General features: G+C 39.6%; 3 protein-coding genes and 1 long non-coding RNA gene across 4 annotated transcripts; 3 read left to right on the top strand and 1 right to left on the bottom strand.

Moving 5' to 3' along the window:
* Positions 1-909: 909 nt before the first annotated feature.
* Positions 910-9,190, top strand: scinla (scinderin like a). The gene is made up of 17 exons (XM_028587286.1): positions 910-973; positions 2,109-2,301; positions 2,449-2,603; positions 3,734-3,895; positions 4,007-4,156; positions 4,275-4,364; positions 4,470-4,602; positions 4,770-4,858; positions 4,963-5,178; positions 5,266-5,399; positions 5,953-6,043; positions 6,382-6,552; positions 6,647-6,821; positions 6,901-7,016; positions 7,119-7,196; positions 7,292-7,352; positions 8,551-9,190. The coding sequence occupies exons 2-17, from the start codon at positions 2,121-2,123 to the stop codon at positions 8,670-8,672; spliced, it is 2,124 nt and encodes a 707-aa protein (XP_028443087.1). The 5' UTR covers positions 910-973; positions 2,109-2,120; the 3' UTR covers positions 8,673-9,190.
* Positions 9,191-9,368: 178 nt separating this feature from the next.
* On the bottom strand, positions 9,369-10,213 carry LOC114562087 (uncharacterized). The gene is made up of 2 exons (XR_003693437.1): positions 9,931-10,213; positions 9,369-9,827 (listed from the first exon to the last, which is right to left on the bottom strand). It is a non-coding gene; the product is annotated as an uncharacterized LOC114562087 (long non-coding RNA).
* A 7,814-nt stretch (positions 10,214-18,027) lies between these two features.
* Positions 18,028-20,966, top strand: dr1 (down-regulator of transcription 1). Its single transcript, XM_028587490.1, has 3 exons — positions 18,028-19,001; positions 19,156-19,319; positions 20,561-20,966. Exons 1-3 carry the CDS (start codon positions 18,782-18,784, stop codon positions 20,705-20,707), a joined length of 531 nt encoding a protein of 176 aa, XP_028443291.1. The 5' UTR covers positions 18,028-18,781; the 3' UTR covers positions 20,708-20,966.
* A 1,028-nt stretch (positions 20,967-21,994) lies between these two features.
* Positions 21,995-25,339, top strand: LOC114561590 (protein wntless homolog). Its single transcript, XM_028587650.1, has 12 exons — positions 21,995-22,100; positions 22,317-22,580; positions 22,666-22,790; positions 22,911-23,066; positions 23,176-23,312; positions 23,882-24,050; positions 24,138-24,235; positions 24,319-24,382; positions 24,495-24,638; positions 24,732-24,815; positions 24,937-25,102; positions 25,239-25,339. The coding sequence occupies exons 1-12, from the start codon at positions 21,995-21,997 to the stop codon at positions 25,337-25,339; spliced, it is 1,614 nt and encodes a 537-aa protein (XP_028443451.1).
* The last annotated feature ends 1,457 nt before the right edge of the window (positions 25,340-26,796 follow it).

Below are 26,796 nucleotides of genomic sequence, written 5' to 3'. Positions count from 1 at the left end.
AGCTCTGATAGTAGCAGTGATGGACCCAGTCCTAACCTGAGGTGACTGCCGGAGCTCAGAGGAGATATTTGTGCCTTCAGGCTGCCACATAGGAGTAGTCACAAATTTTAGCTGCTGACAGGCCAGTGCAAAACAATCACACCGCAGACATACTTACTAAAACAACAGCAATGTAATTGCCAACCAGCCAAGAGGAGTGTGTAAAATGCACTCTCAAATGAGTCCCAAGAGATGTTCTTGCCATTACAGATCTTCTACGGGGCTTAAGAAGGAAATGATTCAACAGCTCATATTGGCTCTAGTTTTTATACTCCTTACATCAGGTTATGCATGTTGGTGTGTTATTTTTTAATAGAAGCAGCCTTCATTTTGTCTGGATGGCTTTCCTGTCACAAATAATTCTGCATTTTTTCTTTCTGCTGTGCCTTCACAGCAGAGCAAGGCTAGCTTTTACTTTTTATACTAAGTTATCTGGCTGCTAGCTGTAGACATATCACACATATACTCCTAAATGTCTTTGATATAAATAAATTACACCCATTTGCATTTATGATGGCTGCATACACAGAGTGTTAGTGTAGGGTGTTAAAGCATGAAGGATTTTATTAGAAATATAAAAAGAAAAGCTTCTTAGCTGTGTGTGTTGGTCCACTTCCACTTCTGAGCCAGATTCCACTTAATAGTTTGCCTGTGATCTTGATGCGTTTGCCTGGGTTTTCTTTTGCATATGAGTTCTCAGATTGTGTTCTTAATCGAGCATTGTTACATGAAGTTACATATGCTATTTTTGCAGCTCTTGTGCAGACTGGGTTGGGTTGGGATTCCACTGGACACGCCTCTTGTCACCACGCGGATGTCTCTGCAGACTATATAGCAGACCTGAGTGCAGACAGCCTGGGTGGAAACCTGGAAGAGCAGCAGTGCAGCAGTATCAGCTTCTTCTAACCCAGCATCTGTCTTCTGTCCTCACCAGGTAATAAGAAATTCTTAATATTCTGGATGGCTATAAAAACTTTCTGTAGCTGTTCAGATGGCATGTATGAAATTATAGACCAATTGCTTATTTTACATTTTAAGAAATTCACCTTAAATATTCATAGCAACAAGTTCAGCTTTGCCTGATTCGGCATCAAAGGAAGCACAATAGTTAATGCTTTACACAGCGACATTTGACAATTATGTAACATAATTTTGAATGTCGTGATTACACTGTACAGTATAAGGTACATTTTGTCTTTGGCTGTGAGGAAAGGCTTTTCCTGCTCAAAAATACCACACAAACAATTTGCATTGCAGTTTAGCAGTAAGTGCAGAGGCCACTCCCTGATGATTTTCCATCACTTTATGTCAACACAGTAACTTCTGTAAATTCAGGGTAAGGTACGTGTATTACAGGTTAGGCAACAAATGCTGCTGAGTAAATAAGGGATTGACCTTTTGTTCGTGGATAAATGGAAATGTTTAATGGAAATGGAATAAAGAAACACAATGCACTATTGATAAAATCGTAGAACTGTTTTAGTGAATTTTTTAAATACTTTGTAATGTACAATGTATTTATTTCCCTGAGATTCTCAATATCAAGGTTATCTCAAGTGATGATAAAGAGTGGGGATCCCAATATTTGTATAACTTTGAAGAGTTTCTTTTCCTGGTTTTTCAAACATGATGAGAATGGTTACCTGATTTGAGTCTTAATGGCAGAATTTATATCTGTATGAAACTAGGTCTGCAATTATCTAATATTTTCATCATTGAGTTTAGTGAAAAATGCAATTTATTATAAAGCCAGAGGTCATAAAATCGCTTGTTTTGTCCAACCAGCTGATCAAAACCCAAAGATAATCAGTTTACAATCACATCAGAAAAAGAAAAGCCGCAAATCTGCACATTTGAGAAGCTGGAAGTGGACACTGTTTGACATTTATGCTTGAAAACTGACTTCAATTTTCAGTTATTTTTCTGTTAATCAAGAAATTGGTTAATGAGATAATCTTTTCAACCCTGTATGAAAGTACAATCTATCAGCTCTTGTGTTATAAGGTTAGTTACAGTTTCTTGCTGTAGCCTGATAGTTTACTTGTTAATGAAGGCGTATTTCCCCTCAGGCCCTGATCACTATGGCATCCCACAAGGAGTTCGCTACTGCGGGGAAGAAGCCCGGCCTGCAGGTGTGGCGGATAGAGAAAATGAATTTGGCACCTGTACCTACTGAACTCCATGGAGACTTCTTTACTGGAGACTCTTACATAGTGCTTCACACCACTTCTGCTCCATCTTACAACATTCACTCATGGATTGGTATTGGACTTAGATTCTCTGCTGACACCTAAAATAAACTCTAGCTCATAGAATGAAATTCCCCTCATTTGTTTGTCTATACACTCTCTTTTTTTACAGTCATTCATTGTTTTTTTTGTTTTTTTACCATTATCTGTTATACCACAGGCGAGAAAGCTTCCCAGGATGAGAAAGGGGCAGCTGCCATCTTCATGATGCAACTGGATGACTTCCTGCACGGAGCCCCAAGACAGTTCACTGAGTTTCAAAACCAAGAGTCTGTCACCTTCATGGGCTACTTTAAATCTGGCATCAAATACAAGGTAAAAAGTGAAACACGATAGTTAAAGGTCCCATGACATGCTGCTCTTTGGATGCTTTTATATAGACCTAATACTGGGCGGGCAGAGCAGAGAAAGGGGAGGTAACCATCTGAGCTTTCATTTTCTCAAAGGCAGAGCAGGATACCCAGGGCTTGGTTTACACCTATCGCCATTTCAAGCCACTAGGGGATCATATGCAGGCTGGGGGAACGCATATTAATGTTAAAAAACCTCATAAAGTGAAATTTTCATGCCATGGGACTTCTAAAATAACATGATAATGCTGATGGAAGATGGCTCCAGGAAAGTCCAGGTATGCTCACGAGCCGAACCAGCTCATGCTGTATGTTCATGTCTTCAGATGTCAATGTGTAGATGTGACAATAGCGGGTGACTGTAGATTTGCGTGTGGTAAATAGTTTAAAACACATTTTTACAGAAATAAAAAAGTTGTGACAATTTCTTTCGTAACCAAGAGAGACAAATTACTTTTATTTGTACTTGACAACAAAACAAATGAAACCAATGTAATGACCTAAGCATGTTTATCTGTCTGGGAAGTAGAACTCGTCACAGTGCTATTTTTGGCAAATGTTTGGAGTGGTGATCGGTTGCTCCTACAGGTTTTCCACTCAAGTTTTCCTTGGGGAGTTTAAACGGTCCAACAAGACAAGCAGAAACATGCTCTCTAATGCCAAAACATCAGATGATGAAATGAAATAGGCCACTGAAAAACAGACTATAGCCAGTATTTTATTTTAGTATCATAGATGTGGAAAATATGGTGTCGAAATACTAATCCAGATAAACCACAATCTATACATCTTTAAATGAATAGTTTGACATTTTAGGAAATCTTGCAGAGAGTTGAGTGTTCAGTCTTTTATATGCCCGGTCAAGCTAATTGGCTGCTGGCTGTAGCTTTATATTTAGTGTAAAGACATAAGAGTGGTATCAATCTTTTTTATTTGACTCTTGGTAACTAAGCAAATAAGCATATTTCCCAAAATGTCAAACAATCTTTACATCTTTAATTAGTAGGCTATGCTTTGAAATCGACAAACAATGCAGTTGTAGTTTAATGTAATAGTTCTAATGCTTTAATCTTCTTGACTTTCCTCCTGTCAAAGGAAGGTGGAGTAGCCTCAGGCTTTGCGCATGTTGTGACCAACGAGGTAGATGTCAAACGCCTGCTGCATGTTAAAGGTCGCCGGACAATCAGAGCCACGGAGGTGCCTTTTTCCTGGAGTAGCTTCAATAAAGGAGACTGCTTCATCATAGACTTGGGAAAGGTGATCTATCTAGAAGACAGACTACAAAATATGTTAGACTGTGAGATATGTTGCAATGTTTCACCATAACTTTCTTTCCATCTTCTTTTCCTCTGCTCTGTGAAATGCTAGGCCATCTTCCACTGGTCTGGCAGTGAATCCAATTCATTTGAACGCATAAAAACCACTGAGCTGGCCAAAGATATCCGCGACAATGAGCGACGGGGTCGTGGTGACTTACAAATGATTGACGAAGGCTCTGAACCAGAAGCTGTCATTGAAGTGAGGCTTTTTTTACATTTAAATTGGAACAGCTTTATTCAGGATACATCTGACTTTGGCTGCTAGGAAGGTTGTTTGTGCAATGTTGCAGTCTGTGAGCGTTTGTGTTTATTTATAGGTGCTTGGACCCAAGCCCAACCTACCATCAGGAAGCCCTGATGAAGTACCCACCGACATGAAGAAGAATAACGTGGCATCTCTCTATTTGGTAAATATGAGAAACTATCAAGCTTTAAATTAATGTTGATAAATGTTACAGTTTAAAACATTCAGATTATAAAAGTAGATTTTTTTTTATCTTTCTACTTTTTAGATTTCTGATGCTACCGGTTCCATGACGACAACTTTGGTGGCTGATAAAAACCCCTTCAAACAAAACATGCTCTCCCAAAGTGATTGCTACATCTTGGACAATGGAGGAAACAACAAGATTTTTGTCTGGAAAGGTATTACACCATAACTTATATTCATTTCTGCAACCTTTTTTTTTTTTAAACTAAGTTGTTAGTCAGCACTCCTTTCCAAGTTATTCCAACTGGGAAAATATGACTGAATTTATAGATTTGACCAGAGTTTGTATTCTCTAACCACTGTACCACACGCCAAAATGCAGGGCAAAAGGCAAATGCAGATGAGCGCAAAGCAGCAATGACTTCTGCAAACAAGTTCATCAAAGACAAGAATTACCCCCAAAATACTCAGGTAATGTGGCCATGTAGTGAATGTTGCTACTATAACTTCATTCTTCCTGTCTTGTCTTCCTGTTGGTAAATATGCTTGCTCTTCTGTCAATTTAACATGAACAGATCCAGGTAATGCCAGCAGGGAGTGAGACCACCCTGTTTAAGCAGTTCTTCTTCAACTGGTTGGACAAGGATGAGACCACTGGCCCAAGTAAGGCATACACCATCGGTCACATCGCCAAGGTGGTTCAGATTCCCTTCGACTCCTCCAAACTCCACGACAACATCAGCATGGCTGCCCAGCACGGCATGGTGGACGATGGCTCTGGGAAAGTCCAGGTATATTCACGACCCGAACCAGCTAATGCTGTATTTTCATGTCTTCAGATATCAGTGTGTAGATGTGACAATAGTGGGTGTCTGTAGATTTGGCGTGTGGAAGGAGGTGCTAAAGTACCTGTGGACCCATCCACCTATGGGCAGTTCTTTGGAGGTGACTGTTACCTGGTCCTGTACTCCTACAAAGCAGGAGGCAGAGAGAAGCATATCATCTACACCTGGTGAGGGCAACCTTCTCAGCATGGCCAGATTTACCTGTTCCCCCTAACAGGTCAAAATATTGTTGTTGGGCCTCTACCAACCCCCCTTTATATAGGAATATTCACAATGTGAGCACAATGTGAGCACAATAAAAAGAAAAATAATAAATATCTAAAAACATCTACACAGGGTCCCTCTACAAGACAGGGCCACAGGAGATTAATGCAGGAATCATCTTAGTAGTAGATATTTTATTTTTCTAGTAGTGCAAATTCCTTTTTTAGTGATCAACCCTTTGTTTACACAATTCACACAGAACAGAAGCATATATTCATATAGCTGACTTAACAGTTGTTTTATACAACATATATACTAGTATACTAATATATTAGGATGTGCCTTTAAATTATATCTATATAGGATTCCATTAAATGAATTTGCTGTCTAGGAGCTGGGAAAGTTGACTGCTTAAGCTAGTTGGTAAACCAGCATTGCTTTTCATTGTACATATCTACATTGATTTAGCTTGAAGCTTCTTGAATAAGTTATGAATACATTATGGCTTTGCTGTAGGCAAGGGCGGAAGTGCACTAAGGATGAACTGGGTGCTTCAGCCTTTCTCACCGTCGACCTGGACAATTCCATGGATGGAGCAGCTACCCAGGTAAGATATTTACTGTGTCAATCTATGGTATTACTCAGGTTTTTCTTTACAGGAATAGTTTGACATCTTGGGAAATACACTTGTTGAGAGATGATGAGAAGATCACTACCACTCTCAACATAAGAGTGGTTTGTTTGTTTATTTAGGATCCTTATTAGTGGTATCGATCTTCTTATCTATTTCTCAGCGTGAAAGCAAAGTGTGTTTCCCAAAATGAACTAAACTCGAAAGGAACTATTCCTTTATCGACTTACTCCTGCCTTTCAATAGGGTGAACGACTCCTATCACCTCTGTCCTAATCTTACGTGTAGACTAAGCTACTGCTGTGTCTTGGCAGGTTCGTGTCACTCAGGGCCAAGAACCCCCTCATCTTGTGAGTGTGTTTAAGGCCAAGCCTTTGGTTGTCCACCTGGGTGGGACATCCCGCAAGTCTGGCGAGAGCAAGCCTGGCAGCACACGACTCTTCCATATCCGCCAGAGCTCCACCAAAGCCACACGGGCTGTTGAGGTCAGCTTTGTTTATGACATTGAATGTGCATAAACTGAGTGTCATAATGAGCGATTGATACTATTTTCCCCCTCTTTGTTTCTCACTGACCCAGGTGGAGCCCACTGCTTCCTCTCTGAACACCAATGATGTGTTTGTGCTGAAGTCGCCGAATTCCCTGTTCCTGTGGAAGGGAAAGGGAGCCACTCCTGAGGAGGTGGCTGCAGCTAAGTATGTTGCCAGCCTGCTTGGAGGAACTGCCACTGAGGTGGAGGAGACCAAGGAGCCAAGTGAGTGCTGAAAAAAAACATTGATTTTAGCAGGATAAAAGTGTAACAAAAAAAAGTGATGTTTTCTCCTCGTTGTTAGCTGGTTTCTGGGCAGCACTGGGAGGGAAGAAGGACTACCAGAACTCTATTACTCTGCAGAAGACAGTCAGGCCTCCACGACTGTTTGGCTGTTCAAACAAGACTGGCAGGCTTATAGTGAGTATCTAAGTTTCCATCCATTTTCATTCAGGGGAGTTAGTTGTTTTATTTAGATTTTTTGATATAGCCACTTTGTAAACATTGACTTATCATATTTAGGCGGAGGAAGTGCCCGGTGAGTTCACACAATTGGATCTGGCACCTGATGATGTCATGATTCTGGATACCTGGGATCAGGTATGCCGCCTTCAATTTCAATGAAACAATTTTGTTTTTGTTCTTATTATATTGCTGCCTTATCCCTAAATCCTTTGCATTATTTCTCTCACCAGATCTTTGTTTGGGTTGGAAAGGAAGCCAATGAGACAGAGAAAACTGGATCACTCAAGATTGGTAAGACAAACAGAGCTATTAAAGGGGTGATAGAATGACTATATAGGGTATTTCACACTGTTCCTTAAGGTCTCCTAATAGGATATGTATCATTGGTTGGGCAAAAAATTGCCCGAATGCTATTTTATGGGCCCTTAACTACCCTGTGAATATGGCCCTATTTGTAACAAGAGCATTTCTTCCAAATATGGTATGCTCATGAATATTTAGATGAGCTGCACGCTGATTGGTTTGAGCGAACCACATAGAAACACATTGGTGACGAGACAGCAGGTCTCATATTTCAGACACTGCAATGTTTCGTTACTAAATTCACTTCTGATATTTTTTTATGCGAGAAATCAACTACATAAAGCTCAAATATGAGCCATTTTATGAAAATTGATGGCTAATTGCAAATTTGGTAAGACGTGTCGGATTTCAGGAGGTCCCCACAGTCTGATGAGACAGCGGCAGCCCCACTGCGCTCCATACCCAGGAGAAAGTCACCGTCACTGGGTTGGCTACTGGACAACCAGGGCTCCGCGGAGCTGCCCGGCTGCCGGCATAACTATAATATATTTACAGTTTGAATTTCGTCACGCCACTTATATAACAGATACCCTAAGGTCTTACACAGCTAACGCTTGTGTCCGATTTCAATTTAATTCATTTTTGTGAATAGGAGGGGTTTTGTTAGTGGCTAGTGTCCATTCAATCCTATGGGTAGCTAAAGATCGAGGCTAGCTAGCTAGCTACACTTTCGGTATAACTAAAATATAGTTACAGTTTGAATTTCCTCACGCCACTTTTATAACAGCTACCCTAAAGTCTTAGAAAGCTAACGCTTGTGTCTGATTTAAATTTAATTCGTTTTTGTGAATGGGAGGGGTTTCATTAGCTGCTAGTGTCCATTCAATCCTATGGGTAGCTAAAGATCGAGGCTAGCTAGCTAGCTACACTTTTGGTATAACTATAATATATTTACAGTTTGAATTTCGTCATGCCACTTATAGAACAGCTACCCTAAGGTCTTACAAAGCTAACGCTTGTGTCCGATTTCAATTTAATGCATTTTTGTGAATTTGAGGGGTATCGTTAGCTGCGTTTTTCAACTATGACAAGGTAAAATCGGTTCTGCATTCTATCACCACTTTAAAGATGAGCAGAAATTGCAGAAGAGAATTTGTTCACAAATGTATCCTTGTTTTTCTTTCAGCCCAAGACTATTTGAATTCAGACCCTTCTGGCCGTCGTGGTATCCCCATCAGCATCATTAAACAGGGGGATGAGCCACTCTCCTTCACCGGCTGGTTCCATGCCTGGGACCCCAACATGTAGGACAGAGTTGCAGTGCCTGAAAGACAGAATCAAAAATAGAGTAGAAAAGCAACAAAGCAGTAGCATCTGCAAGAAACTTGCAAAGATTCATTACTTGTTTATCATTAGTCTTCAAAGAATAATAAACCTGTAAGATATTGTGTGAGCTTGGAATTTCTGAAGATGCATTAAAGATTTCACATCCCTTTATGCAATTATGTACTAGGCACAGAATCCTGTTATTCACACTTACAGTATCTAAAATATATTCAATTATGTATATTTTCGTTCTTTCTTAAATGAAAGACTGTTTACAATCCAGTAAATAACCATGATGCACTATTTCTCTCAAGTTCAGTGTGGCCTTATTTGTCATGGATGAGGTTGTGAAATTTAAGACATTACAAATTTATTTCTGTTTGCGACAAAACAAATGTCTATTTTGTAAACGTAACCTTTCCCTTTTTACAGCATAGTTTGCAAAGACAAATATAGATTGAGAAATTCTGAATTTGAATAAAAAGATGACCTGTTTTGAAGATAGTCTTTTCTTATTGGATTTCTCTATTCAAACAGATCATGTGCTTTTTCCTGACTTTTTCTCTAATAGCAGTAAAAATGACTTGTAATATTAGGCTACTTTAGGCACTTAGGAGCAATAGTGAACATGCTTTCGGAGACGAATTGTTGTGTGGAAGGATAGAACAGACCCAAGTGCAAAGTTCAACAAAATCAGGTTTATTTTAACAAAGGTGGAGGTGTGGGGAGGTGTATGCCAAAAAACAGGAGGGGAGACACGAGGGCTAGGGAAGGATGACGAGGGCCGAAAACAGAATGATGAGGGACTCACTGGGATAGGATGGCGAGGGGGATTCCAGAGCAAAGCTTAGGAGGACGAAGGACACAGGAGCAGAAGCTAGGATGGAGAGGGAAGACAGAGGATAGGATGGCGAGGGAGCTTACTCGTGATAGGGTGGCGAGGGAGCTAGGGGAGCGCGGGGAAACCGGGGCCGAGGAAACTGAGGAGGAGACACAGAAGTCCGGGGAACAGGGAGAATCTAGATGAGGGAAGGCTGGAAGCGGGAGCGAAGGTAGGATGAAGTGGAGAGCCGTGGGGAAAGAACCGAGTGGTGAAGCCAGTTGACTGGGGATGAGAGCGAGGCATGGAGACGATGGCTGCAGGGGAGAGACACAAGAGAGGTGAGGACACAGGCACAGGACAACGACAGACAGCCTATGTCTACAAATGTTCAGAGAGTGCGCTTGTATCTAGTGTCACCAGAGTGGTAGAGACAATGATCCAGCGAAGCTAGTGAGTGGAGCCGGGGTTGAAGTACTGAGCTTGATTGTAGATTGTAGATGGCAGGCAGGTGTGCGTGGCGGGAGAACGTGATATGGAATGATGACCAGGTGTCCGCAGTCAGCTGGCAGTAGCAGGCAGGAGGAGGGGAAAACACAGGAGACACAGAGGCAGGGCCAACAGAGAAACACACAGAAGACCTTGAGAACTGGAAACAAAAAACCCAAACCACCACACGAATCACTCAAAGTTGTGTAGTAAATATAAGAATATCATTTAGCAAGGAATTTATCATATTTTCATCATAACTGTATTTACCCAAAAAAGGAATTATATTTTCTTAGCAGTGTTGTAGTAAACTCAGTAAACTCTTTTGAGAACAATGTTAACAGTTTTCATTGAAACTGCTTTCTGATAATAGTCCCAATGGGAAATAGTCCCAATGTTGGATTATCCTGAGCTACTGGGACATTGTTTCTGGAAAATATGTTGCAGTTGAGAACAGCTGTCATTTTTCCAATGCTTCAAACATCATAAACTAAATTGGATTACCTCTATTGTATTGGTGTAGCAGCAGCAGATGCTTAAACAAAGCCTAAGAAAATAAAATCAAAACAATCTGCAATGCCACTAGTAGGAAGTTATGTAAATAGTTGAGAAAATATGTTTTTTAATCTGTGATGGTAGGTGCACTGGCCCTTGTTGCCATGTTCAAAGACAAATTAAGTGTCTGATGCCTCTTGGTGGACTTTAATTCCAAGTAGTAAACAAAATCCCAGCTTCAAATTAATTTTGTTTGTCGTAGTCTATGCCACCATGAAGAACCTAAGTAATAGTGAGGCGCTGGTCAAGGCAGCAGGTTGTACTCTGGGCAGGACTCTGGAGATCAAACAGTTGGACGTATGTGAGGACTCCATCAAAGCCTGTGTCAACGCCTGCCTGAATGCAAGGTGGACATTCTTAGTAAGCCCACACCATTTGCTTCAATGCAATCAGAACATTTTTTAATTCTGGAACTGCTTCTACTCTGTACACTACTGTTGGTTGTGCAACTATAAATATTTTCCCAATACATAACAATTGAACTGTACATGCTTTGATAACAATTCTTGCCACGCCTGACTTCATCTCAGCGACCGACCAATCAGCGTTGGTTTTGAGGCGGGTTTAGGTGTGACGTAACGAGGAGCGACTGCTCAGTCTAAACAACATGCCAGCTTCCACGGATGAGATGAGCGTAGCTATCACGCAAGTTTTATCCAAATTAGAAAGTATTCCTTCAATGAAAGAAGAGCAAAAAACGGCACTGGAGGCTTTTCTCAGAGAAAAATATCTATGGGAGGAAAAGATGCTTTTGCTCTTCTCCCGACTGGTTTAGGCAAGAGTTTGATCTGATTGGCTTATTTGGCCTGTCTATCACCGGATGGTTTATCCAATCAGCTAACCAGTATTTTCGCCCCTTCCCAAAAGTTCTCCAACGGAAAGTTCCCAGATGGACATGCCGAGCAAATGCAAAGCAATCCATCTGGCGGAGACAGGTTAAGGGCTTGTGCAGTTGCTGAACGAAATCCTACCTGACATGAAGAAGAGGAACAAAGGCCATAATGTGGTCATTAGCATGTGTCATGGGCATTTATGGTGAGGACGGTTACATCTGCTTATCATGAGAGCAGTTATTTATGGTGACAAAACACTGTCTTATTAGTTTTTCACTCTGTTTTTCAGTAATTTTATTCATTGACGTCTATGCAGCATCCAAGTTGGCTGTTGAAGGCCTTTGCGAAAGCTTAGTAATACAAGCCCTGAGGTTTAATCTCAAGTAAGATACTAATGCTTATATGCTGCGTCTGCACAATTCACAGACTACTGCACACTCACTTTATTTTGTACTGGTTTCTCAGTGGGATTCAAATTGTGTTCACAAAGCTGGGATCAGTCAGGCAAACAATCCCCTTCAGAAGGAGAAAACGCCTGCATACCAGCACTTTTCTATGCACACCCATATTGCACAACCAGATCCAGCATTGTCTTACCACTGAGAGGAAAATATGCCAGCCAAAGTATGTCATGGCAAAACAAAAACGAAGCACAACAAACCCTAATTTGGGGCAAGTCTTAACACAGCATCATTCAGTAACCAAATATTTTGGAAACAGCTCTGCAATCTGGATTCAAAAAAATATATCTACACTCTAAAAAGTAATACAGGACCACCGGGCAGCTAACTTAGCTTGCCATGCATGCAGGTCCGTTAGTACGATTTGCACGTTAGCTAACTTTAAGGCACACTATGCAAGATTTTTACCTTAATATAACAGCTTCAAAGTCATTTCATACAAACAAACAAACAAACTCGTAGTAGAGCGAATCATCCCGAGCACGCAAGCACTAGTGTGCTCGGGATGATTCGAGAAACTGACTGCATGAGGAGCCAGACAAGAGTCACGCTTTCACTCGTTGGCAAGAGCTAAAAAGCAGCAAAGGATGCAACAGCAATGCTGACCTGGCATTCTTGTTGATGGACTAGTAGTAAGTAAATCCCTTATTTGTAAACTTGCTTGCTTTCTATGTTGTATGTTGTTGCGCTTGCTTGTTGTGTGTCAGTTTTTAAGAAGTTGTTCATTCATCCATTGTTGATAATAAGACCAATCCACTAATTTCCACAGGTTTCATATGGCATGTGTACTGTGCTTGTGCAAACTTTAGCTGGCTAACAGTGTTAGCAGACTTGCTAGCAAACACTCGTCTCCCTTACGCGTTTTTGCGTTAAGTTTTATTGGCTAGCTTGCCACACGAGCAAGTTTGCCAGCTCAGGTGTTGTGAGGTGTATTTATCACGTAGTCCTTTGTCTGGTTCCGATTTCGTATGGCGTGTGTACTGTACTTATGCAAACTTTAGCTGGATTCTATTTTACTTAGGGTGACCAGACGTCCCGGTTTGACCGGGATAGTCCCGATATGACTGGGATAGTCCCGATTTGACCGGGACAGTCCCGATTTTGAGATGCGTGTCCCGAGTCCCGACAATAGCCTGTCATTGTCCCGGTTGTCAGCGATTGCATAGCCGACGTGGTCTTATTATAGCCCGATCATTAACTAAACCCATGTAGAAAGACTAATAAAGTATCCTGCGTATGATTTTAACAATGTGTGTGTGTGTGTGTGTGTCTGCATAGTCTGTGTGCAGCCAGCGTTACAATGTATATTTGTAAACATTGTTGCAATGCCTCTTTCTTTTTTCTCGTTTTAACGGTTACGTTATATCGCTGGCTAGCTAGGCTACACTACGAAATGCCGAAGAGAAAGTCAGCATTCACTAAAGATTTGCAAAGGGCTTACCCCTTCCTGCGCGAAGTCCAAGTCCAAGATGATTATGCAATGTTCTGCACACACTGCAAAACCTAATTTTCTGTAAGCCATGGTGGTAGTGCAGATGTGAAAGACCATGTTAAAACAGCAAAACATAAACGGTGGGTAGAGGCAGGGGCTAGCAGCGTGGCCACCTACTTTAGCAACGTTAGTGCTGAAAGTGCCAAGCTCAAGCGGGCTGCTGAGGAGGGGACGTTTGCGTATCATCTGGTGAACCACAACCAAAGCTTCAGGTCCATGGACTGCACTGTGGGTCTGATAAGAACATTTTATGATGAGCGCTTCACTTGTGCACGAACCAAGGCTGAAGCGATCGTGACCAATGTCATCGCATCCCATGACATGGATCTGGTAAAGGCTTACCTAGGAGCAGTTCAGCATGTCTCTGTGGCTGTTGATGCTTCTAACAACAAGGCTGTGAAGCTGATTCCCATTGTGATCCGCTACTTCAAGGATACAGAGGGGGTACAGGGGAAAATCCTGGATTTCACATCCATTCCAGGTGAGATGTCTGATATTTTAGTTGGAGAAGTCAGTCACAGCCTCTGATCGTTCAATTTGATGGACCAAGTAGTTGGTTTTTGTGCTGACAACACCAACTTTGGTGGAAGAGCAAGGGTAGGGGTGAATAACATCTTCTACAAGTTGAATCAGGCCACTGCCAATGACCTGGTGGGAGAAGGCTGCGCTGCACACATCACTCACAACACTCTCCAAACTGCCGCAGATACCCTTCCCTGCGACATTGAAAGCTTCACTGTGAAAGTGTTCGGACATTTCCACATCTTTACTGTCCGCACTGAGCAGCTGAAAGAGTTCTGCGACTTTGTCGAACTCCAGTATGCCACTCTCCTGGGGACGAGTAAGACACGATGGCTGCCACTCGGCCCGGCTGTCGAGCCTTAGAGTCCTACTTCAGCTCTCAGGACAAGCATCCTACCGCGATCGTCAAATTCCTCGACAATCCGGTGTGTGAAGCATGGATGTGGTTCCTGCACAACCAGCTGTCACTATTCAATGACACAATCAAAATGATAGAGAAGCAGATGAACACAGCTGCTCATTCAGCCTGCCACCTTCGCACTCTCGAAGCCAAGCTTACGGAGAGGAAGTCTGCTTCATTCACTGGCCTCAAGGTAAGTCTTATATACTCAAAATTCCTGCCTTACGCGCTAGAGTCTGACGTCAAAATTAAGTTTTTCTAGCTCAGTAGGCCTACAGTCTGAATTTCAGCCATTGACCATTTCTATTTTGGAAGTGAAATAGAAAATGGAAAAACAAGTGGTAGCTTGGCATAGTCACTTGCTAAATGAAAATAATGCCATATTTTAACCTATTTCATGCTGCAAATGAATGGATAATGTAAAATGCAAAATGCAATAAAGAAAAATAAATGTAATTCTAACAGTGTTATTTGGACAATAGGATACCTAAAAAATTTGAGGGGTATTTCACAATGGTAGAATTAAGAATAATAAGCAAGGCGCAGAAAATAGCGTCATTCACACAAAGTGGACAATTGCTTTTGATATAGGCCTAAACTAACAATGAAGTAATGTTTTTTCTTTTTTCAATGGGGAAACAGGGCTATTTCTGTAAAAAAGGGAGATGTGGGACCAACTGAATGCAAACTTACCACATAATTTTCATTAAGTAAGTGACTATATAACATATGTCACATACCACTTGTTTTTTTTTCATTTTCAAATTCACTTCCAAAATAGAATAATGACTGAACGCAAAAGTACACGGACCGTAAAAGCCTTAAGGAAATTAACCACCCTGTATGTAGCAACTCAAATTTATAAAAAGATTTGCGTGGCAATTAACTTGAAACTGTATTTTATATATATATATATATATATATATATATATATATATATATATATATATATATATATATATATATATATATATATATATATATATTATCCCTTGAGGGATGGGTTAAATGCAGAGAATGAATTTCGCTACATGTACGTCTATGTGACAAATAAAGTACCTTTACCTTATACAATTATTTATAAATTGCTTTTAAATGTGAAGAATCTTCTGAGCGCCCTTGATGATCCACGGAAGGGAGAGGATTTTCTGAAAAATGTCTACACTTTTTACGACTTTTGTTCTTCATACATACAGGAATGGTGAGCATTGTTAAGGAGATGGAGGTTCTCTCCTGGACCCTGCCCAACAGAATCCCTCAATGGGATGAGTTTGAATCGTCCCTGCAGTATGTATCATCAAAATTAAACCAACACAACATCAACGAGACCTCATCAGTGAGGGCGTACGCAACTGGGATGGTCACTCAGTGGAAATATTTGCCCATTTCAAAAGCAGGGAGATTCCGTTCAAAAATGTATGTGTGTGTCTACCGGCCACAAATGCTCCCGTTGAGCGGATCTTTTTGCTCATGAAAAACACATGGATTGACGGGCCAATTTTGCTGACACCTGTGCATCTGTGCATTTGTGCCCGTTAGACACATGGCGAACTGACAAAGGAGACCTAAATGTATAGCCAATTTATAGCCAACAAATTGATTCTTGAGCAAATTCACCACAACTACAACAAAACAAATATATGGAATGAATATTTCCAATAGGGAAGCTACCTGCTCTATGAAATGAGATTTGTGTGTGTGTGTTGTTGGTTAGAATAACACTGGTAAAACTTTACGGTTAGGGTACATAAATTATTATGAATTCATGCACGAATTAATTGATTTATGTATTATTATGTATTATGTAATTAATGATTTATGTGTTACTGCATTCCTTAATATCCCATGAACAAATCATGAATTAATTCATGCATGAATTCATAATTCATGTACCCTTACAATAAAGTGTTACCATAACTTTAGTTCAAGCCTGTGGCAGCAGTTCCAAATAATTTGTTGCAATTTGTTGCCATGCAATGAAAAATCCCTTTTCACAAAGTTCAGTGGGTGCATTTTCCAAAAGAATGCTTTAATTCTGAAAAATTAAGTTGGTCCCACACGAAACTCACTCAATGTCTTGTAATATTAATTCTTAGATATGTAGGCTACATACCAAGAAAATTTATGAATATTAACGGAGATACCCCATTATGTTCTGAGCAGTAGGCCTACGTGTGCTGTTGGCAAAATTGTGTCTAATCCGTCTGTGTCTATGTCTATGCACTACGGTCACACAAAATCTGGAAATCTGGTCTTCCTAATCCTACTGAACATGTACCGGTATACAGGGGGGAGGGTATCAGGCCGTGAGGGTAGAGACGGCTATGCGTGAGTGGCATTTACGACAGTAATGTTAAATACAAGTACTCCGCAGTGACTCTAGGGGTAGCTGTTTGACAAAAACGGAAACTTCATAGTATGCACAAATTCACCAATCTTTCAGCAATAATTCAGCTAAAATTGCTTAACATACCGCAACCAAAATAACATTATTAAAATAAAGAAATGAATACCATGATAACATCTAAATAAATGTAGATGTAGCGTTATAGTTTTAAAATTATCAATAAACAAAGCAATCCAGCTTCCCTGGCAATAAGACCGAAATAATAACATTAAAAGAAATACATATAAACCATGATAAGATCTTGTGAATAATTGACATGTTCACAAACATCTTGAAGAACTACAGTCAAAACTTTATAACCCTTGGACAGACTGATGATGATGTAGCAGAGGCTCATCCACAAACATTCTTCACCTTGTTATTTATTGTTTTGTCATTATAACACTACAACTGAGATGAATTGCTGTGCATTGCCTGCACCTGGTTTATACTTCATCTGTGTTTTTCTTCCTAGCATACTCTCAAGATTATCACTATGGAGAATCCTCCTTTCCGTCATCAGACAAACACGCTTTACACGCCTATGACCACACTTAAATATGCTGATCCCAATAGCGACCTCCTAATCAACACAAAGTGGTGTTTGAACACAACAAGGTCTTCAATGCCAGTCTGAACTTCTGACCAACTATTAGAGTCTTATCTTTGTTATTTTTGGGACAATACATTCTTCTTGTGTGTCTAAAAGCTACTGCGGCAGGTTTTTAAACCACACCGGTACATTCAACTGTCTACCATAACTCTCTTAACTGTTAAGCCTCCACACACACTTGGCTAATCTGGGATTCAGCTGTTTGCTCTGAGCCTCACAAGATGAGATAAGATAAGATAGACTTTATTAATCCCGCACTGGGGAAATTCCTTTGCTACAGCAGTTCAAAAGAAAAGAATTACACACCAGAATAACACAAATACACATTTAAGTGGACATAGGCAAAAAGAATATACATTAAGTATAAGAAATAGAAAAAATAGAATTAGTTATAATAATAATAGTAATAAATCAAACATATAAACAGGAAGTATATAAACATAGATGTTGAGTATGATGCGGATGAATAGAAATGAAATAATTGCACAGTTGGAGGTGACACAGAGTAATAAATAATAAAGCGTAGTGCAGAATATTGTCCAGTGATGGCTCATATTGCAGAAACAGCTAGCAGTGCTACATTATGATGTTGCATTAAAGAGTTGGACTGCTGCTGGAATGAAGGACAGACCAGAACAGAGCTAGCCCTCTTCACCTGTTTGTCTGTTTGTGGACTTTTAATTAGAAACCTTTCATAGAGATATTCATAAGTTCTTAATATGTAGGCTCAGGCTGTACAGGCTGCTACAGCTGTAGAATATAATAAAATGGAATATAATAGAAATGTGTTATTCTCTAATTGAACAGTAGATGGCGGTAAACAATAGCTAGAGGCTTGACACCAGCTTGACACCTTACACCGCATCCGGTTCTTTGTTTGACGTGGTATCCGGACAAATTTAGGCTAATGTTAACCAGAATACAACATTTTTAAATGAACTACTGGTAGCTTTAAGACTGTTTGAAATGTTTGACTCATTTGGTCGATGCAAGGGAGAGTAATCTGCAGTGTTGTGGCGACTTCATTCTACTCGTCCGCTCTACCTAGCGAACTATTTAGTTACATATGGCAGGGACAGTTCATTGTTAGCTTAGCTTTAGCCATGCTCTCAGACTCGGCTTTCACTTGTCTTTTGGGTTGCTTGTGACAGGGACCACAGCTACTAGCTAGCTTGGTAGCTAGCTAGCTAAGCATATTTTCCAGTATTAACGTTTTTGTGTTTCTCGCGTTGTTGCTTGGACCTTTAGTGTCTGTCTCAATCCGTGTAACAGCGGGGGTCTGTAGAAGCTGCACCTCGTTAGTGTTAACACGTACAATTAGTTGTTAGCAAGCTAGCTAACCGGCCAACTTTGAGGAAACGTCTTTTTTATGACATTTAAATTGATGTTGACGTTGCCTTCACCTGGACAATAATCTCCATTAACTCAAGAAGGCCTGTCATAGTCTGCTAACATTTTTCACCACCCAGTCAAGAACTGGAGCTTTCATTTCTGTGGTTTGTGGTTATTTTCCTGCCACGATGGCTTCTTCCTCTGGAAACGACGATGACCTCACCATCCCTAGAGCAGCTATCAACAAGATGATTAAGGAAACTCTCCCTAACGTACGAGTGGCTAACGACGCGAGGGAGCTTGTGGTGAACTGTTGCACAGAGTTCATACACCTCATTTCCTCAGAAGCTAATGAAATATGCAACAAGTCCGACAAGAAGACCATATCTCCTGAGCATGTCATCAATGGTGAGTCCTTGTCCGCGTTTACTTCGTCTTTGCACAACTAGCGAACGGTTAATGTATTGAGAAATACATGAGGGGGTGTGCCCATCTCCCTGCCATGGATTTTAAACCATAAAGAGTAAATATTTCGCTTTCGCCTCTTGTTTTCACACCACAGCCCTAGAGAGCCTTGGTTTCGCATCGTACATCACGGAGGTGAAAGACGTCCTGCAGGAGTGTAAAACTGTAGCTCTGAAGAGGAGGAAAGCCAGTTCTCGACTGGAGAACCTGGGTATCCCAGAGGAAGAGCTCCTCAGACAACAACAGGAATTGTTTGCCAAGGTATCATCTGAAAATACTAACAAATTACAATTCTATGCTGTGGATGAGCACCCCCATTTTACTGTACATACAAGTTGGGGGCTGGAAATCACTGTATGATTTAATGCAACATTATAGTTTCACTTCCCACAATAAGGCAGCCAGGCACTTTTGCAATATGTGGTTTATTGTAAGATTGCATCTCTGTGTGTGTGTGTGTGTGTGTGTGTGTGTGTGTGTGTGTGTGTGTGTGTGAGAGAGTAAATATTGAAAATAATCATTTTAAAAATTGTGTTTTAAACACTTTTTTTGTGTAGTTCACAATTTGAAAAACGGTATTCATATATCGGGTTAGGCATTACAGTATTGTGTACAAACAGTGAAGGAAACAGACATTTAAACATACAGAGCTATGATTTGTAAATAAACATTTACATAAATGGCAATAAATTACAAGAGATGGTAATAAAAGCCAAAAATATAAGTTAAAAAGGGGTGTGGTCTGAGCAAGTAAAGGTATTTAATCTATAGTGTAAAATGATTTGTGGACCAAGGTGAAAATGTCATATGATGTATCTGTTTACTAAATTTAAATTTGATTTCACTTTAATAATTGTGTGATAAACATCATGGAGCAGTAAAACTTGGCCAAAGTTATTAAGATGACTTTATTCTAATTATTCTAACTATTGTTATAATAACACACTAACTTTTAGCACCCTCTCTAGATTTTAATACCCCCATTTCACTGCACATATGGAGAAATATGATATTATTACAACATATTTATTTGTCACATGACAAATAAATCCTTAAATCTTGCTGTGACTTTAGTGTAACAACAATAAATTAATTGGCAGAAGATAGGGCTGTTTATATATCAGCCCTATCAATGACACCCCTGTCTCTGTCACATTTGTAACATGTTGAAGTGTTGTGGTACCTATGTGCAGTGGCTTTGTGTAAATGGGATAATAAAAACATGTCTACTTTGTGCATATTATAAATGCACAACAATATGTTTAATATAGCATGACACATCTATCTAATGAACTTGCTAAATCAATCGTCTTGCAACATCTAATGCATCATAATTCAGCCTCACTAATGTATTGTATTGCAATGTAATGTATTGTGGGCATTCATCTCATGCCTAATGCATAACAGCCTAATATCTGAGACAAAAATACTGTAATATTTTGCTCAGCCATAATAAGCTCTTAATTTGCCTTCTTTTGTCTCTTGTCGCTATTTTCCTGCAGGCGCGGCAGCAGCAGGCAGAGCTCGCCCAGCAAGAGTGGTTACAGATGCAGCAGGCTGCCCAACAGGCACAGATGGCAGCCGCATCTGCCAGCGCTGCCCAGCAGGCTGGTTCCTCTCAGGATGAAGACGAAGAGGATGACATTTGATCCTAGGACGCCGTTCTACTTGTCCGAATCCTTTCCTGGGACAGTGTTAGCACACAAATCTCCCAGTGCTGTCATCGGCAGAGACATGAGGCGTGTTTGACTGCTGGTATACATAAATGTAACAAGGATAAAGCACATTGGAATAGACACTGAAGAGAAAGATGGAGGGGGATTTCATGAAACCCACACGTTCAGACACCAGTACCTGAAAATGATTTGGATTGAGAGGCTATTAATGAAGTCTCATCCCCCTTCCTCCTCCTCCAGTTGCTTCTGTTTAATTATGTCTTGATATTATATTGTAAGTAATTTGTTGATTTCTGGATGTGTTGTGTACACTGAAGGAAGACATTGCCTGGGATATGTCAGTGAATTTTGGTGTTAATGCAGCAAGTGTTTACTCCTTCAGGTACTGCATCAGATAGCTTACTTCTGTCCGTTGTACTAGATCACTTTTGGTGGTTTAAGGAAACTGCTTCAGAATAATTTCAGAGCAGTCGATTTCTCCTTTCTTGTGGTTTGATGGTCACTTTTACAGAAAGGGTTTTCTCTACCCCCTCTTGGTATATTTGTTCAACAGACGATCATTTGAGGGGTTGTCAATATAGGAATTATTTTGTTAAGTAGAGAAATAAATTTTGGTTAATTTTAGCTCATTCAGATACTTTATGTTGCATTTTCTTTCATCTTTGAGCCACCCACAGTATTGCTAATTAGCGACACCTTTCAGAAAATCTATATTTTTGTGTCATAGAACCAAAGATAGAGGACAGACTAACCGTGCAGACTTAATGTTTTTTAAAGGTGTAGGTGCTACTGTGATTCTTGTTGCTGACTCCAGGTCAGTGTAAACAATGTTAAGGATTATTAACCTATGACTTTGTAAAATGCTTTGATATCCAGGCTGAATTTGTTATTTCCCTTCTCTTCGGGTGCAGTATCAAACATTTGCATTGTGACTGTGGTCAATCCTCAGTGTAAAGACAAGTAACCTAGTTGTGATACACATTCACTCGCCTATGCTAGAAAGTTGTATTCTTTAAGCAATAAAGGAATCATGTTTTATATACACTTATTTTGTGTGTTTTTAATCATACAAAACCAAGTAAGTGTTTTATTGTTCTAAATCCAAACGCATGATGTTTCCACTCCCGCCCCCCTCTGCACTCGGACGATGATTTGTGACTCCTGGGAGAGTCAGTGTGAGCAGGTAGACGAGCAGCCGTGGAGCACTTAGCCTTTTGGACCACATGCTTTTGTGTCACTTTTCTAAATCATCTTTTAAAAATGGCAGGAACAATCATAGAGAACATGAGCACTAAGAAATTGGTTTTCTTTGGTTTCTTTATTCTTGTTTTCCAAGTTCTTTTCATCATGGTTGGAGCACTAATCGGTAAGTAGTCAGAATTTATTGTTTATTTGTTGTAATAAATAGTATTTATAGAAAGTAACTTACATATAGTTTGTGTTTTTAAAAGCACAACAAAAATCAGCTTATTTGAAACCGCTTCTCTCAATGTGCCTAAATAAATAAGATATACCTTTGTTCTGTCTGTACTTCATAGAACATAACTGTGTGTCTCTGACAGTTTATTCCCATTTGTCATAGCTCCCAGTCCCACCAGTGCTATTCGCTACTTGGCCACCAAATGTATTAATCGCCACAGGGCACATGCCTGGCTAGTGCCGTGGGGATCAAATCGGTGCCAGCAGATCCACAGTTTTGATGAGCCTCTGGCAAAAACACTGGATGCCAACGACATTGTTTTTGCTGTGCACATACCTCTTCCCAACAAGGAGATGAGTCCCTGGTTTCAGTATATGCTTGCTGTTCTACAGTTTGACATTGCATTTAAAATTATCAATCAGATTGGTAAGAGTTGTTTCCTACATTTAAATAATATAGGACCAAGTGTGGTAGATATCTAATAAACCAAATCTTGTCCCTGTCTGTGTAGAAGATGATGCTATCATCACCATTGATGCTGGCCTTGCATACAGGGATGATTTGATATCTGAGTGGACCACAAAGTTTCACTCAGTGGAGCAAAGGCCACTCAGGTGCATATTTGCAGTTTCCAAGGTAAACCTGCATGACTGCATTTAATACGAATATATTTATGTATGTGCAAATAATATATACTGTACATTTACACTCTTAATATCTCTCCTAAGTAACCTGTAACAGTCCATGCTTTTGCAGACATATGAAAATGAAGGCCGTTTTTATCATTGTGACCCCATACCATTAATGGAACTGGAAAGTGTGGCCCACAAATATTTTTTGATTAACCTTCGCTTGCCAGTGAATGACACATTGAATATAGGAATTGGAGAAATAAAGGACATCCATTTAGTGGTGAGTTTATTTTCTTATAATTTAACTTCCATTATATGTTTTGATGGAATTAAACCGCAAAGCCTGCACATGTGTTATATTCAAACATTTTATGTCCCTCTTCTCCAAGGGCATACACCAGAATGGAGGCTTCACTAGAGTGTGGATCAGCATGAAGACTATGTTCTGTCCCTGGATATTTGTGGCAACAGTTTGGTACTGGCACAGGATCAGCCTCATGGCAAGACATCCAGTCCTTTTAGAAAAGTATGAGCCATTAAGAAAGAATGGCTAAATATGTTTATCAAACTAATAAAACTTTGACTTTGTACCACTAGTAATGTATAGCCACATCATGAATATTGAGCAATAAAATTACAAATATATGGAAGCCTAAAGAGTTCAATATTAAAAAGAGAAATTTCTCAATATGATACATTTATAATAATAAATAATCATAGGAATAATTGTGAGTTAATAATAATAATGAGTTAATCATTTTTTTATGTAGAAAACTATGGGCCTACTTCTGTAGGCTTTAGATACAGACTGAATACATCTTTTTTTTTAGAAGGTAGAGTGAAGTTATAAAACACCGCTCTACTGCTCTTAAGTTGAAATTGAGTGCAACCCAGGCTCTTTATTCACTCGGTGCAGACTTAAAGCCACAGGTAAACCCTATGCCATACTAGAGTTATGCACTGCAGTGCTTCAGGGTGACATGTTGAAAGCAGGGGAAATGATAGAACCAGGTCAAAACAATGCCTGCAGCAGAAGGTTACTTTTCTTTTATGAGCAAATGCAAGTCATTAATACTGTGCATTTTCCTTGTACAGGGTGATTTTCGCCCTGGGTATTTCTGTGACGTTCTTGAACGTGCCGGTGGAGTGGCTCTCCCTGGGCTTTGAGTGGACGTGGATGCTGCTATTTGAAGATGCTCAACAGGGCGTCTTCTACTACACACTCTTCTGTTTCTGGATCATCTTCTGTGGCGAACACCTTATGGTAAGCACCTTTTACTTCTACTCTACTATAATTTTTTCCATACTTGCAGGCCAGTTATGCAATTTCTTTCAACACCAAACCATGTAGGACCAAAGTCAGAGGAATCAGCTTTCAGCGTACTGGTGGCAGGTTGGGCTGGTGATGTTCAGCTCATCTATTCTTCTTATATTTGACCTGAGTGAAAGGTAAGTCCATGACTGCTTTTGATGAGGTCTGTTGTCTTATAGTTATATCATTTTTTAATATTATTGTGCTTTATTTCTTAAAGGGGGGTTCATTTGACCAACCCTTTCTACAGTGTTTGGGCATCAGAAATTGGGATGAAGGTGGCAGTATCCCTCAGATATTTGTAGTGTATCAGAAAATAATTCTGCCTCATAACAATATACTTTACATGTGGGTCTCTCTTTGTCATCCATGCTTTTTCCTTGACTGTCATCACAGATTACTTTCGTTATTGTGGCAGGAATTTCTTTTTGTCTGTATTTCCTCTCTTTGTGTGGCATGGTGCATTGTGTGTTCAGGAACATTGATGGGAAAATAAACCAATTTCCTGAAATGCCAGAGGCTAGGAGACTGCGTTATAAGGTTTGCTTTGTTTGATTCAATTAATTTGATTTCTGAAGCACAGTAGTTTAAACAACATTATGTATGTTTTTCCTCTTTTGCTGGTTTTGGCAGGGTATAGTCTTCAGGTTCAAGTTTTTTATGCTGGCAACTCTAGCATGTGCAGCAATGACTGTCATCTTCTTTATCCTAAATCAAGTAAGTATTACCCCTCTAATGATCAACATGGAAGTCTATAGTTCTGTCATTACAGTATTTGATATTATGGCATGTTTTGGGCTCTTAACAATGATTCCAAATTTTCTTTATGCTACACCAGGTCAGTGAGGGGCACTGGCACTGGGGAGACCACACTCTCCAAGTCCACAGTGCTATTCTCACAGGGACCTATGGCATGTGGAACCTGTATGTTTTCACCGTTATCTTCCTCTATGCGCCCTCCCACAATTACAACAAAAGAAAGTCAGGAGATGGTCAACAAACAGGTCAGTAAGGTTTCAACTGTATATTTACAATCCGGTTCTTAAATGAAAAAAACCCAAACCAATGAAATGAGGCATTTACTTGGCAAACATATCAGATGTTCAGATGTTTGTTTTAGATTATGTTCACTATTGACAGATGTGCTTGAGAAGGCAGAAAGCCAAGAGACCCAGCTGACATGTGGAGAGCAAGGGCCAACCAAGACCTACAGGATCACTGGGAAGGTGACCGAGGAATAACTGCCAGAAAATCATTCTTTTTGTTGTTAATTTTGTTATACTGTATATACTATACTTTTGTTTCTGAAAATATTTTAACCACATTACAAACACTGTAGGACTGTCTAGAATAATATCACTTTAATTGCAGTGAAATTTGTATGACTTGAGATGTAGATGATAGATTAGCAATGCAAATTCCATGGGCCTCCATGTTCACTCAGAGGCATTTTAAAGAGTGATTTTGTTTTTTGTCAACCTGGAGCCTATTTTCCAATCCATTGGAGTCTAAGTAACTACACAAATCATTGGATTAGTGATGCATTAATGTCTAAGCGTTCCTTTAATGTTGCAGCTGGTGAAGGTGGGGCTAATTTTAATTAATTTATATACTGCTGGGTAGCTAACCCTATCCTAATATATTATAATGTATTAGTTAATCAATATTTTTATGTTATTTTCTTTTAAAAATCTAAATTTGCAAAGTACTAATAGCTGTTAAATAAATGTAGTGGAGTAAAATGTACAACATTTGCCTCCACAATGTAGTAAAGTAGATAAAGTAGCATAAAATGGAAATACTCAAGTAAAGTACACGTACCTCCATTTTATATTACTTTATACATATACTCCACGACATTTGAGAGGGATATATTGTACCTTTTAATCCACTGTGTTTATTTGGAAGATATAGTTATTAGTTACTTTACAAATTAAGATTCAACATATGATAATCCTTTAAAATACAATGCGGAGTTGGGCTCCTTAGTGCAGTACTTTAATTTAAAAACTACTAAAAAACAGTATTTGTATGTTTTTGTGTTGCTACTTGTAATCGGAATAGCTCATCCACCACTGCAATGAATTCAGAAAATAATCAGCAGATTAATGGATAAATATAAATAATAATAAAAATAATAAAAACAACTGCTTCATGAGCATGTGGCATTAAACTAAAACTTTTATTGGCCACATTCACAAGGTTAAGGATGAACATTTTATTATGTGGTATGCAATTTTACATTTCACAACAAATTATTTGTGTCTATTCCACAATGGACAGACTATTAAACTTAATTTAAACATTTCAGCTAGCATTATTAGGGATTAAGATCACGTGTAATTTAGATGTTATGACATGACAATTAGGTGTACTGTAGGCCTATGTACAGAACCACCGACAGAGGGCGCTGTTGTCTCTTCGCAACCTTAGAGTAGGCCTAAATATGGTCCCAGCCCAACAGCTCAGCATCCGCCAGTGTTACTGTCATCAACAGCACTTCATTTTTATTTTCTGCATTGTGAAACGTTTCATTCGACACAGCTAGGGCACATTACTTAATGAGAGGACCTCCACGCGAATTATTTCATGGCTCGACTTTAAAAAAAAAACTCTGAGCTCCAGTCGATCACCGTAACTTATCTAGCCTAAACAAGAAGCAAGTAAGCTACAATTTCGGAAAACACATTCATTTAAT

Source organism: Perca flavescens, chromosome 9 (genome assembly GCF_004354835.1).
Source record: "Perca flavescens isolate YP-PL-M2 chromosome 9, PFLA_1.0, whole genome shotgun sequence".
NCBI classification, from domain to species: domain Eukaryota; kingdom Metazoa; phylum Chordata; class Actinopteri; order Perciformes; family Percidae; genus Perca; species Perca flavescens.
The sequence above is the reverse complement of the archived record's forward strand: the minus strand, read 5'-3'. Positions and strand labels throughout refer to the sequence as shown.